The sequence below is a fragment of the Phalangium opilio genome, unplaced genomic scaffold, assembly GCF_054372755.1.
Source record: "Phalangium opilio isolate 3A_F unplaced genomic scaffold, DU_Popi_V2 ptg000009l_1, whole genome shotgun sequence".
Classification (NCBI taxonomy): Eukaryota; Metazoa; Arthropoda; class Arachnida; order Opiliones; family Phalangiidae; genus Phalangium; species Phalangium opilio.
This window is the reverse complement of record NW_028324146.1, coordinates 15,942,186-15,954,770: the sequence shown is the minus strand read 5'-3', so window position 1 is coordinate 15,954,770 and position 12,585 is coordinate 15,942,186. Positions and strand designations below refer to the sequence as shown.

Here is a 12,585-nt window from a genome sequence, read left to right as displayed (position 1 = left end):
CAGGGATTTTACGTCTTTTGAATTTATTTATAGCAGTTTTATGTAAAGTGTATACGTCCGTTGATTCTAGAAAAGATTTAACTTCGTTTCTCGAAATGTCAAGATCTCGGACTGCTTGGTACAAAGGGTTTAATCCAGTGAAGGCGGCTTTGTGTTTACTATTGAGATAAGTGTTCTTTAAGGTTTCTTCTTTTTGGAGCCGCGATAGACCTCCCATAACGTCTTATTATAAGGTTGTTTCTTCAAAATTGAAGGGCTCGTTTTATTGTCAAATGTTAATCTTTTCTTCGCTTTTAAATAAGTTCGTGGTCGAAGTTTATTCTTCTGAGGTACAGAGTGGGGTGACGTCTTTATAAACACAGGTGCTACTGGTGGCGACGGTTTAACTGGTGGCGGGACGATAAAGTTTTGGACAAAGGGTTGGAATTCCGTCCATCCCGTAGGGGGAATGGCGATGAGTGACGGGGGCACGCCTTTGTTATTGAACAATGTAGGATGTATAGTAAAATATACTAGTTGCACTATATCTGAATCAGGGATCTTAAAGTTATTTACAAAAAGAGCCCCCGCGTCGTCCCAACGTATACTATGGGCGTTATCTGCCAAGTGATCGAATACTTTTCTCGCAGCTGCCCTATATTTCAGTGGAAACATATTAATCCATTTGTCGTGTTTATTCGATGGGCGTGGTTTCGAGATGTTCTGGTATCGTTTCATGATTTCTTCGTAAAAACCCACTTGGTTCTTTCGTCTAAAGACGGATTAGAGATAATTAGATTCATCTCTTTATCCAAGTCTGATAATACTGTATTGGCTTTTGGAATTTCATTATTTTGCGTTATTGATTGATGTTGAGGAATAGGGTTGGGTTCGTGTTGCTGTTCCAAAGGCACTAAGGTCATTTTATTAGCGTAAACTAACATTTTGTTCATTTTGAGAATAAGCCACCTAAAAGGCTCGAAATTGCTGGAAAAAGGACGCTATAGAAACCACTTCCGGTTTATTTAGATAAAATAGCTCTTTTGTCCTTCCAATGAGTATTTTTGCAAGCAATCTTTCGAATATGTTTCTTATGCTTACACAGTTTATTATATACGTCTGGTTTCAAATTGACGGCTCCTTGTAAGGCGTTGTGACAACACTCGCTAATTGAATCAATAATTTCCCGATTAGAATTTTTAAGAATAGCTAGTCTTTGAGGTTTTTTTAATTGCCCCAAAGCGGCTATTAAATTGATATTTTTAGCGGCTAAACTTTTTTCTTTTTATTCAACGATGTTTTCTTGACCTTCCTTGGTGGTGACATCGTAAAGAATGATTGAATTTAGGAAATTTTGTTTAATTATATAGTTTTCTTCTTGGGAGTATAGATGACTATTTGTTCTCCCGGTAAAATATTTGTTCTAAACCTTAAATCGGAATGATATTTCTGGGTTAAATCGCAAAGTAAATACCCGTGAGGTTTTTCAGTTGCATCCAAATAACATTCCACTATAAATTTAGAATTGTTGGGTGCCAATTGTTTAGAGAGAGCCACTAATTGCATAAGATCTCTTACGGTTTTCATAAGAATCATGTAATGAGCGTTTAAGGATGCTGTTCTCAAGTTTTTTTCAAATATATTTTGTAAAAGGGTAATTACGAATAATTTCCTATGATGTGATTGTTTAGTAAAAATTTCTGATAAAATATTATTCTTATTTTCTAACATGAGATCATCTAATACGATTAATGTTGTTTGAGAGCCGTCGTATACAGTGACATCGGGTAAACCTTGACGCATAATTACACCGATTTCTTTCAATTCATCGTAGCTAGGTTGATATATACTATAATGCCAAACAAATAAATCGACTTTAGGTTCAAACATTTTATCCTTATTTTCTATTATTCGTTTACATAAAACTGTTTTGCCAGATCCCGAAGGACCGAAAATAATTAAATTTCCGGGAGTTGTGAATGGTATCATATTCAATACTCGAATGACACTAATTTATAATAGATATTCATATTTAAACGCGTATAATTAACACGCGGTCGCGCGCGCGGTTTCGCGAAACGGGGCCCGCGTTGTTGCCACCCTCCACACCGGCGCGCGCGCGAGACCACCCTTACCCCTATCCTACAAAAAAATTTTTTATAGGATTTCCCCCCATTATTAAAAATAGGGTAGATATTAAAAAAGAGTAGAATTTTATAGAAAATGCAACAGATTTTAAGTTCAATTCATTTTATTGTAAACTCAAAACTTATAAAAAAAAATTTAGCAAGTATAAAATTAAAAATGACTTAACATATGCATTCTATTTTTTAAATAAAGTTATTTGACCCGAAATTACAGAGAACAAATTATAATTATAAAAATTGTTTTCAAGATTTTCTTCTTGAAGCACGTTGTTAAATTTCATCACCACCTGGTTCGACGTTATAAAATTGGTGAAGTACCCAACCACGACGTCAAATTTTTCGTGTTGTCCATTTAAATAAGGTATACGATCGTGGTCCCCGTATAAATTGTCATAAATTTCGTTATAGAACTCTATAATAATATCGGCCATACGTGTAAATACAATTTGGTGGTTACTGATCTTGATAAGATGCTCCTTAACGGCGCTTGAAACTCGATTCAAGACCGCTGTTTCCATACTGGTCAAAACAATGGAATCCTCATTTAACAAATCTTTAATATGACATGTGTTATGGTATGCCACAAGCATTGTCTTTTCATTGGGGGTATCGTTTAAAACGATTTCAAAATTGTTGGCTTCATGGGCAGCAGTCCAGCCCGCTAATACGGGCAAACGGGGAATCAGCTTTTCCCAGGTTTCCGTAGAAATGGCAAAGCTTTTAACCGAGTGCTTTCGGCATAGTCGAACCTCAGGATCCAGCGTACCGTTCACGAACCCCGTTGTTAAGAACAACTCTTTCGAGATGTGGAATCTCCCGTTAATTTTTCGTTCATTAGTTACGCCAATCTTCCTTTTGCCTCCTTCTTGATTTTCCATCTTGCAAGTTTAAAGTCTCTCGAATAATGATACTCTCCTCTGTCGAGTCAGGGGTTTTTATACCAAAATTTCTTACGTAGCTATTGCGAAATATCTATTGTCCTTGACTGTTCCATTGTTAGACTGTAAGCGTATTTTTATGTCAAAGTTCGGAAACCACAGATTAAGGAATTCCAGCACCCCCAAAATCAATAAAATAAATAATACGATAAGTATTTTTTGGGGATTAATCTCCAAGATCTGACGAATTATCGACATCCTTTGTGTACTTGACTCCATAACGACTTACGAGTAAATATGTTATACAATAGTAAACTTGACCTATATAGAGACAACCCAAACCTGTCAATATTTGATTGATTGATTGAAGAAATTATTTTCTTACATCTTCATGTAATGTCGTAAAAACCCCGCTAATGGAAAGACGCATCATCTCTTTTGTTACAATCCTTTTGTTGAATTATAAAATCTATTGACGACTCATCCTTTTGTTACCATCTGCCACCTGGATGTCAATCTTATGTCACTCATTGTTGATTGGCAAACAATAGTAGTTTAAATTCGTCCGAAAGGACAACGTACCATTGACCAATAGAAGCTTAGGTAACCATCCACCCACCCCTTTACTCCCCCTACTAATAAGCCTAGAGAAATTTAGTATAAAATAACGAGAGAGAACAACAGAATATCGCATTCGAACTTTAGATCTCGTAACATCAAGATGGATCCTGAATCACTTCGCTGGAATTTGGATGAATTAGCTGTAAATAGGCCTTGGCCCCTAACTTAACTATACAAGTTTTATTTTTCCCTGTGTGCCTATTTACACATCGACCCTGCTAATGTACCTTCAATTTTACCCAGCTTTATTACGAACGGAGGTTTAAATATAATCGAAACTTTCCTGGATATTATCAAAGAGGAGGGAAATAGGGAGAGATAATCGCATAGGCAGCCGTGATTTATCCGTATTGAGAAGAGAGGAAAATGTGTGAGACGCGGCGGCTCTTAACGCGCCACTTATTCGCGCACAGTTGACGTTATTGGTTCTCCTCTTTCGGGCTACTACGTCACCAAAATTGCTCGGAAAGGTTTAAACGTTAAAACGTACGCTTTAAAAATAAAAAAGCCGAGGCTTAAGTGAAATGATCAGCCAAGTGAGCTTTTTTAAGCAAAGAGTTATTTATTTATCAGAGGTAATTTAAAATGGTTTACCACAAAAAATGCTGCTACTTGAATTGTAGTAGCAATACGCGGTATTCAAGTAATCCAAAAATGAACGGTATAACTTTTAAACCATTTCGAAAACCTATAACCAAACATCAAAAATGTGTAATTAAAAAACATCATTTCGTGGGTTCGTGTGCTCAAGCCATTTTTCTAATGGTGATAGTGATCCATTAGCAGGATTTGGTGTTATATGTTTACAAGTAAGATATTTTGAATATTTTCCTGAAACATTACACGGCTCTAATCTTATACTATCTATCTAAATTACCTCTGATAAATTAATAACTCTTTGCTTAAAAAAGCCCACTTGGCTGAACATTTCACTTAAGCCTCGGCTTTTTATTTTTAAAGCGTACGTTTTAACGTTTAAACCTTTCCGAGCAATTTTGGTGACGTAGTAGCCCGAAAGAGGAGAACCAATAGCGTCAACTGTGCGCGAATAAGTGGCGCGTTAAGAGCTGCCACGTCTCACACATTTTCGGATCACGGCTGCCTATGCGATTATCTCTCCCTATTTCCCTCCTCTTTGATATTATCACGTACATGAGAACCGTCCCTAGAACACCGGAGGACTGCCATACAATAGACGAATTGGACCACCTAAATAACTTAATTCCTAGACCTCTAAATATTTCTTATGCCGAACGCATCGAAAGACGCCGGAATGAATTACTACCCAATATCCATGTAGAAGAAACATTAATCGCAGAATTCAATAACCCACAATACGATATAGAGATGGCGGCATTCTTGGCTCAGAAATGTCAACAAAACGACCCTTTTGAGTACCTTTCTCTAAACTTCTCCGACTACCTACCCAGCGAAAAGGACTCTCTTGTGGATTCGGAAGACGCCAATGCGTACGCCCAATAAGGTGGCGGCTGCCCCCTTCGCCTATTGAGGATGTCCCATGTTTCGAGATTTTAGAACAAAGCGAAAAATTCTATGAACAGTTTAATATGTATGGTAGAGAATTAGTTCTAAATATCACTGATGACCCTGTAGATAGTATATGTACTATTACGGATCACGTATTAAGCGAGTACAGAGCAACGGATTATGTTCAAATAACGTTGAGAAGCTTAGGTATAAATTGCAGGTCTGAAATAGAACTATCATTTAAAAGATTAGACCAAGTAGACCCCTCCATCGTCTTTGGTCAACTAGCCGAACTACTTTATGACGATGAAATTGAACATTTTTTTTCAAGGACCTGTGAAAATAATATTCCATATAGTGAGAATCCCTGAAGGATATGGTCGATCTAACCGTCGTCAACTTAAACCATTCAGTATTTTCTCCAAGGATAGACGAGGAATACGTCGGATTATGAGTACCGATAATCTATGCCTGGCCCGAAGTCTTTGTGTAGCTATTTCTCATCGTGACTACATGAACAACAAAAACAACAAAGAGTTAAAAGCTCATTACAAATCCATATCCAGAATAGGTCCCCACAACAAAATGCAAAAAACAGCCGCTTTAGACCTATGTCGCAAGGCAGGAGTCACCCTAGACGAATGCGGTACCCCCGACTCATTTCAGAAATTTAAAATTTATTTATCGGCTTACTCTATCTTTGTCTATAAATTTGAAAATAGGGTACCCATTTTAATTTTAGGAGAGAATGAACCCAGCGATACTAGGCCCCGTCTCTTTCTTCTTAATGAGAGTAATCACTACAATGTAATTACGAATTTAAAACCCTTATTTAGTCATGATCACTTTTGCGAGAAATGTCTTACCCCTTACTGGCATATTCAGTCCCACAAATGCAACGACTTTTGTTTTAAATGTATGCGTCCGACAGTTTGTCATGGTCGCGAAAAAACATGCGGGTCATGTTTGCGAAAATTCTGGGGCGACGACCGTTATACCAGTCACTTGATTGCAGAAAACAACAAAAAACCTCTTTGTGAACGCCTTTGCCATTGTAAGAGTTGCTTTAAAATAATTGATTATGGAAAACGTACTACTAGGCACACATGCGGGGAAATATATTGTCAGGTCTGTGGAAAGCATCAACCTAGTGATCACTTGTGCTACATTCAAGTGATTAAGGATAAAAACCCCGCTCTTATCCCTTCGAAAAAACCTCGTCGTAATATACCTGAACACATGTACGTTTTCTTTGATGTAGAATGTATACAGACGAAAGTATGTCAAGAGAAGCTGGGGGCTTACGAACATCAACCTATTTTATGCGTCAGTATCTCAATCTGTGAGGACTGTATAGACGAAAATTCCCTAGATTTTAATTGTCTTTAATGCAACCAATTTGGGCCCCAAAACAACGATTCACAACCGGTAAACCCATAGCTCTATTCATGGATTATTTGGTCAGTTTATTTGACGTGAAGAAAGTTATCGTGCTATCCCATTTTTGCAGCAACTATGACAATCAATTACTGATTAGAGAAATAATCAATCGTGACGAGAAATTTGTCCCCGAAACTCTGAAAATTAACGGCACACGCATTTTAGAAATGAAACTTTCTAATCTACTGTTCCTAGACTCCTACAATTTTATTCCTGTCGCCTTATCTAAATTCCCCGGCACTTTTGGTCTCCCTAATGCCGCCAAGGGGTACTTTCCTCATTTCCTTTTCAACATAGTTGATCACGAGTTCGATATTGACAGACAGGAGGAGACTAACTACGTCTTGGAGAACACTCTACCACCTACAGAAGCCTATGGTTGTCAGTACTTCACCAGGAAAAACTTGGACACCTTTATGAAATGGCACAATGCCGAAGGCAGTAAAGAGAAAGGATTTAACTTCTTAAACGAGCTGAATTATTATTGCGAGAACGACACTCTACTTCTCTTTCTAGGGTGTATAACCTTTCGGTCTCTTCTCCTCAAAGTCACCAATGTAGATCCTTTTAATTGCGGCTCAGTTACTCTCCCTGGCGTTTGTTCTTACGTTTTCAGGAAAAATTATCTTAAATCGAATACCATTAGTATCATTCCCTCAAACTACTACAGACTTGGTGAGAACCAATCTTTAGGCGTCATTGAATGGCTTGAATGGACTTCGAATGACAGAAATATCCCCATTCAATCCTCTTTTAGGGGTAAGGAAGTTAAAATACAGACCATGAAGGTAGATGGCTATTCCCCGATCAACAAAGAAGTGTTTGAATACATGGGCTGCTATTATCATGGATGTAAAATACACTTTCCCATCAATAGAAACCAGATCTTACAGGGGGACCCTACTGAAACGTTAAACACAAGCATTGCCGCCTCTATTATAAGGCCGGAGCGCGCGGCTCCCGAGGTAGGGAACATTCGCGGGGGGGATGAAACCTCACTTCTCCGATAGACGGAGCTCGTTTGGAAAGAATTTAAAAAATTAAATGGCGCGTAAATTCAAAGTCTTGTAATGGTTCCTTTGCAAGAAAGACGAATTATATAAGTTTTTGCCTTATCTTCTCTAGGAATTAGAAAACTAAATATAAACAGAGTAGCTTTAAAAGATTTTATTTTGTTTTATAAGAGTAACAAGAATTCTTATTTTGATTTATAAGAGTAACAATTTTTATTTTTATTTATAACAGTGACAATTTTTATTTTGATTTATAACAGTGACAATTTTTATTTTGATTTATAACAGTGACAATTTCTGTTTTGATTTATAAGAGTAACAATTTTTATTTTTATTTATAAGAGTGACAATTTTTATTTTGATTTATAAGAGTACATTTTAAACTTTGATTACTTTCTGGATAAAGGTTTTGAATTTAATTTCTTAAAAGCTCCGTATTGGTCAGTAATATCTTTAGCATAATTATTTAAAAGTGGTCTCAAAAACTTTTCTAACAATACCTTTGCAAATTTTATATTGCCACAATTGCACTGTAATGGTTGACAGAAATAAGGCAATAAAATATCCATGTATCTCTCTAGAACATGGCTTCGTGGGAATAAATGTAAAGACAACTGAACAAATTCATCGACACTAGCTAATAAAGCAATCAACAGTCTCGTGGGATATTTAAGCCCTCCTCGATCCAGTGCACTTATAAGCGCGTGCTGTCGTGAATTAGATGCTGCAGTAATAACTTTATTGAGGCAATCCCAGCACTCGGAATTTTCTTCGGCAATCCGAACAATGTATCCTCCGATCATGGCGGTTGAAATTGATTTTATTGTTACTACCGTGTTGTCAGTAATAGTTAGCTTCCCCATTCTCATTAATATCATCTTTAAAGAATTTGTCAAGACAATAACTTGCATGCCACGTTCACTTCCTCCAACAGCATGTGATTGACACAGTTCTCCTCGACCTTCGTTGGTTATAACTGGCCTTGAAATTGATCGCCGGCTGCAGTTAGATGATCCGAAGTCGGTGCTTTTAAAATGCCTGCTACAAATTTTCAGTTCAGAACTTCCGTGCAGGAAGGTTACAAGATAAGCCGAATTCCCTCCAAATATTGTATATATCCATTTTTGCCTTAATGTTTGGTCTTTCGGAAATGAATGAAAGGTAATGCGTCTATTATCACAAAGTCTCTTCCTTCCCTTCTGATGGCAATCTGGTGCAGCGCATTTTACCATTTTGTAGTTATTTTTCAAATTCTAATTACTCCTTTGAATTACATCCTAACATTGAATTAAAACTAAATTAGTAAATTTTAAGCCTTGGTTAAATGTGAATAATAGCTACCCTAACCCGAAGCAAGACAAGGTTACCAAATAATTAGGTTATAATCTATATTGCCCAATTCCCTACATTGATTTTACAATCACACAAGTTTTAAACATTTAAATTAATCTTACCATTTAATGAATTGAGGAACGGTAACCGGTAACGAACCGACTTCGCACACTCCTTGTACTGACGTCCCCAGAGACCCAACAAGCTAACCGGCCCTGCCGTTGAACGGTTGAAGCCGCGCGAAAAGCCTCAGGTTTAAAAATTATGACGTCACATTTTTGTCCAAACGAGCGCCTCTCGCGACAGAAAGCGGCGAATTAAAATGTTAGATTTTGAGAGGGGAAATATCGCGCGCTCCGGCCTTATACAATAGAGGCGGCAATGACACAAGATACACAAAAACTGAGAAGAAAATTAGTAAACTAGAGTCACTAGAATATAAAGTAAACGTCAAATGGGAATGTGAGTGGCAACAAGACAAAACAAATAACCCCGAAATTAATGAATTTTTAAAACGGAACGACATCCGCGTTAAAACATCCAAAAGACTGAACCCTCGCGACGCTTTCTTCGGGGGACGTTGCTGCGCTAACAAGCTCTACCATAAAACAACGGGTACAGAAAAAATGCACTACGTGGATTTCACTAGCCTATACCCATTCGTCAACAAAACGGGAAAAATTCCTATTGGTCATCCCAAAATTATTTTGGATAATTTCCCCGACATCTTCTCATTCGATGGGCTTCTCAAATGTGACGTACTTCCGGCTCAAAACCTGATACATCCGGTTTTGCCAGCTAGGATAAACGGGAAGTTAACCTTTCCCCTTTGTTACACTTGTTGTAAGACACAATTCCAGGGGGACTGCACAAACACACCTGATCAAAGAGAACTGCGGGGCACGTGGGTAACCGATGAGTTGAGGTACGCCGTGGAGCGAGGATACAAAATTACTCGAATGTATGAAGCCTGGTCGTACAAAATAACCCAATACGATCCCAAGACCAAACAAGGCGGGCTTTTTAAAGACTATGTAAACGCCTTTCTGGAGTATAAAACGATAGCTAGCGGTTTTCCTGCTGATTGCGTCACCCAAGAGGATAAAGAGAACTATGTCAAAAATTACAAAGAAGTTGAAGGGATCGATTTAGACATAGATAAAATAGAAAAGAATGAAGGCTTAAGATGCCTGAGTAAACTCATGCTTAACTCTTTTTGGGGGAAGTTTGGACAAAACACCCGACACGTCTCAACAGATATAATAAAAGACGCCAAGACTCTATATGAGTTACTGCTTAACCCTGACAAAGAGGTGAAAACGCTATTGACACTAAATGACAATACTATTCTCGTCAAATCAGAAGATATTGCGGAAAACGAGATCGCTCACAAGCATACAAATGTAGTTATAGCGTGCTATACAACAACTATGGCACGCCTTCACCTTTTAAAACATCTCGAAATGGTGGGAGATCTATGTTTTTATATGGATACCGATAGCCTTATCTACCTCTCGCCAGATGGCGTCCCTATACTCCCAACAGGTGACTATCTTGGTGAGCTAAAGAATGAGTTAGGCCTGTCCAGACTGACACATTTTGCGCGTTTGCATCTTCGCTGCGCTTGTTTGCAACATCGCTCTGCTGTCCAAATTGGGTTTTCGTTACTTTGCGTCCTCATATCGCGAAGATGCAAATTTCTTGTGACTAGGCCAAGAATTTCGCGCCTTCGCGAGATAAGCACCAATCACAGACGAGAGTACGGGTGGGGTGTGGAGGGTGGCGATTAGTTTTGTTTTTATCACTTTTTCACAATGGCGGAAGCAGCATGCAGCTCAGTCGAGTCACTATTAATAAATATGGTGAACGTAGATGGCGCAATGATTTCTCAAATTTCATTGGCTCTCAGAATAGGAAAAGCAAAATATTTGCGTGTATCTGAACAGTAGGGCAAATATTTTTCATGTACTGTTACGAAGATGCGAATAAACGAAGGCGCGAACACGCGAGCGCGAGCTCAATGTGGACAAAGCTTTAGAGCCTTACGGCAAAGACGCTTACATTTGCGAATTTGGAAGCGCGGGGGCAAAAAATTATTCTATGAACATATACGATCCTGCATCAGAAAAAATCACCAACATAATTAAAGTTAAAGGTTTTTATTTAAATTCATCAACGGAAAATCACGTCAACTTTGATAGAATGAAAAAATTATTAGGCGTAAACAACCAGGGGAAACCCGAAATGAATTCAATCCAAGTACCCATTGGCCCCCAAATTCGACGATTACCTAATCATACTTTAATTACAATTGATCAAACTAAAACATATCAAGTAGTCGTCGACAAAGTCAGAGTTTTCCCAGACTACACCACAGCTCCATATCTTAAGTAAATTTAAATTTGTAAAGTTGTATATAATTGTATAGTTTTTAAGCATTTAATTAATTGGGGATTTTTGTCTGCAGACTTTTTTTATTATTAATTGTGATTAGTAATTAAAATAAATTGCCATTATTTTTTACTTTATATTATGGTCTTTATTCCTACAAAACCATCTTTTGTTATAAGCCTATACAATCAATCAAATATTGACAGGTAAAGAGAGGAGATCGGGAAAATCCGACTCCTCCCCCTTGAGTGCCCGCCATCTTGAATTACCGTATACTGGCGCTCTATTCTCTGGTGCGTAATCCATTTATGATGAATTTAATTTAACATCTTGAAAATGGATAAAATCTCACAAATAGCGACCAGAGTGGCGATTGAAATTCCGTAAAAGTATATGGTGAAAACGGGGCTGAGAAACCCAAGAGACAACGAAGTCGTCTCTTGCAGTTGATTGAAGTCCGTCAAAAGCAATTTCCGAAACCTAAAGGCATCCTGATTTTCTCTTGGAGTTGCTTGACGAGTCTCCAAAAACCTTAGTGATCTGAATTAAAAACTTTAATTAACCATCTAGCATCAAATCAAGTAGTAGTGGTTATTGTGAACATCCTTTCATAGACAAAGCCTAGGTTATTATTACTATTATTATTTGAAACGAATAGACAATTCCATTAAATATTTGCCGTAAAACCAACGCCATATTAGGAGAGTTCTCTCACGCCAAGAGGCAACGCCAGATGGAGCTCCCGTTCGCTACGTGTGGGAGGCTAGGCGACTCACACTGCCGCGTGCGGTGCATCTCAGCGGGAGGGAACTATAGCCTAATATGGCAGCCTGGCTCCTTTGCTGTTTACTTTTCCTATGGCATTACAGGAATAGTACATAGAAACGTTTGCATTTAAAAAAGGAATACATGTTAAAGTATATCTTTAGTACGTGTACTTCCTGGATTGTGGCGCACTCTTATAAGTATAGGAAACTAAGTTTGAAGGAATACGACATACTCCGGCAATCCCACCCTATATGTGCCGACTGCACCTTGTCATACCGGAGCCCAACGCCCCTTCCGTCACTTCCAAGGTTAACCTTGTTCCCTGTTTATTCCCATCTCGTAACCAAATCTGTAATATCCTGGCCTATTCACCTCGACCAAATTGCCTTATAACCTTCTAATAGTGTACATTTCTAAATCACACTTTTTTAAAATTAATATTACCATAAGTTTATCATGCCTCATGCATGATAAACTTATGATATTTTTTCCGTAATAGTAAATCTATAAATGTTATCAGTTATCTAA

The 12,585-nt window shown here is 37.9% G+C and overlaps 1 protein-coding gene across 1 annotated transcript; it reads right to left on the bottom strand.

Moving 5' to 3' along the window:
* Nucleotides 1-7,696: 7,696 nt before the first annotated feature.
* Nucleotides 7,697-9,279, bottom strand: LOC149716519 (uncharacterized). The gene is made up of 2 exons (XM_089849314.1): nucleotides 9,021-9,279; nucleotides 7,697-8,843 (listed from the first exon to the last, which is right to left on the bottom strand). The coding sequence occupies exon 2, from the start codon at nucleotides 8,796-8,798 to the stop codon at nucleotides 7,956-7,958; it is 843 nt and encodes a 280-aa protein (XP_089705440.1). The 5' UTR covers nucleotides 8,799-8,843; nucleotides 9,021-9,279; the 3' UTR covers nucleotides 7,697-7,955.
* Between the last annotated feature and the right edge of the window lie 3,306 nt (nucleotides 9,280-12,585).

Bases quoted from the DNA above. Each gene is read 5' to 3' on its own strand.
- LOC149716519 (XM_089849314.1), bottom strand. From the start codon at position 8,798: ATGGTAAAATGCGCTGCACCAGATTGCCATCAGAAGGGAAGGAAGAGA.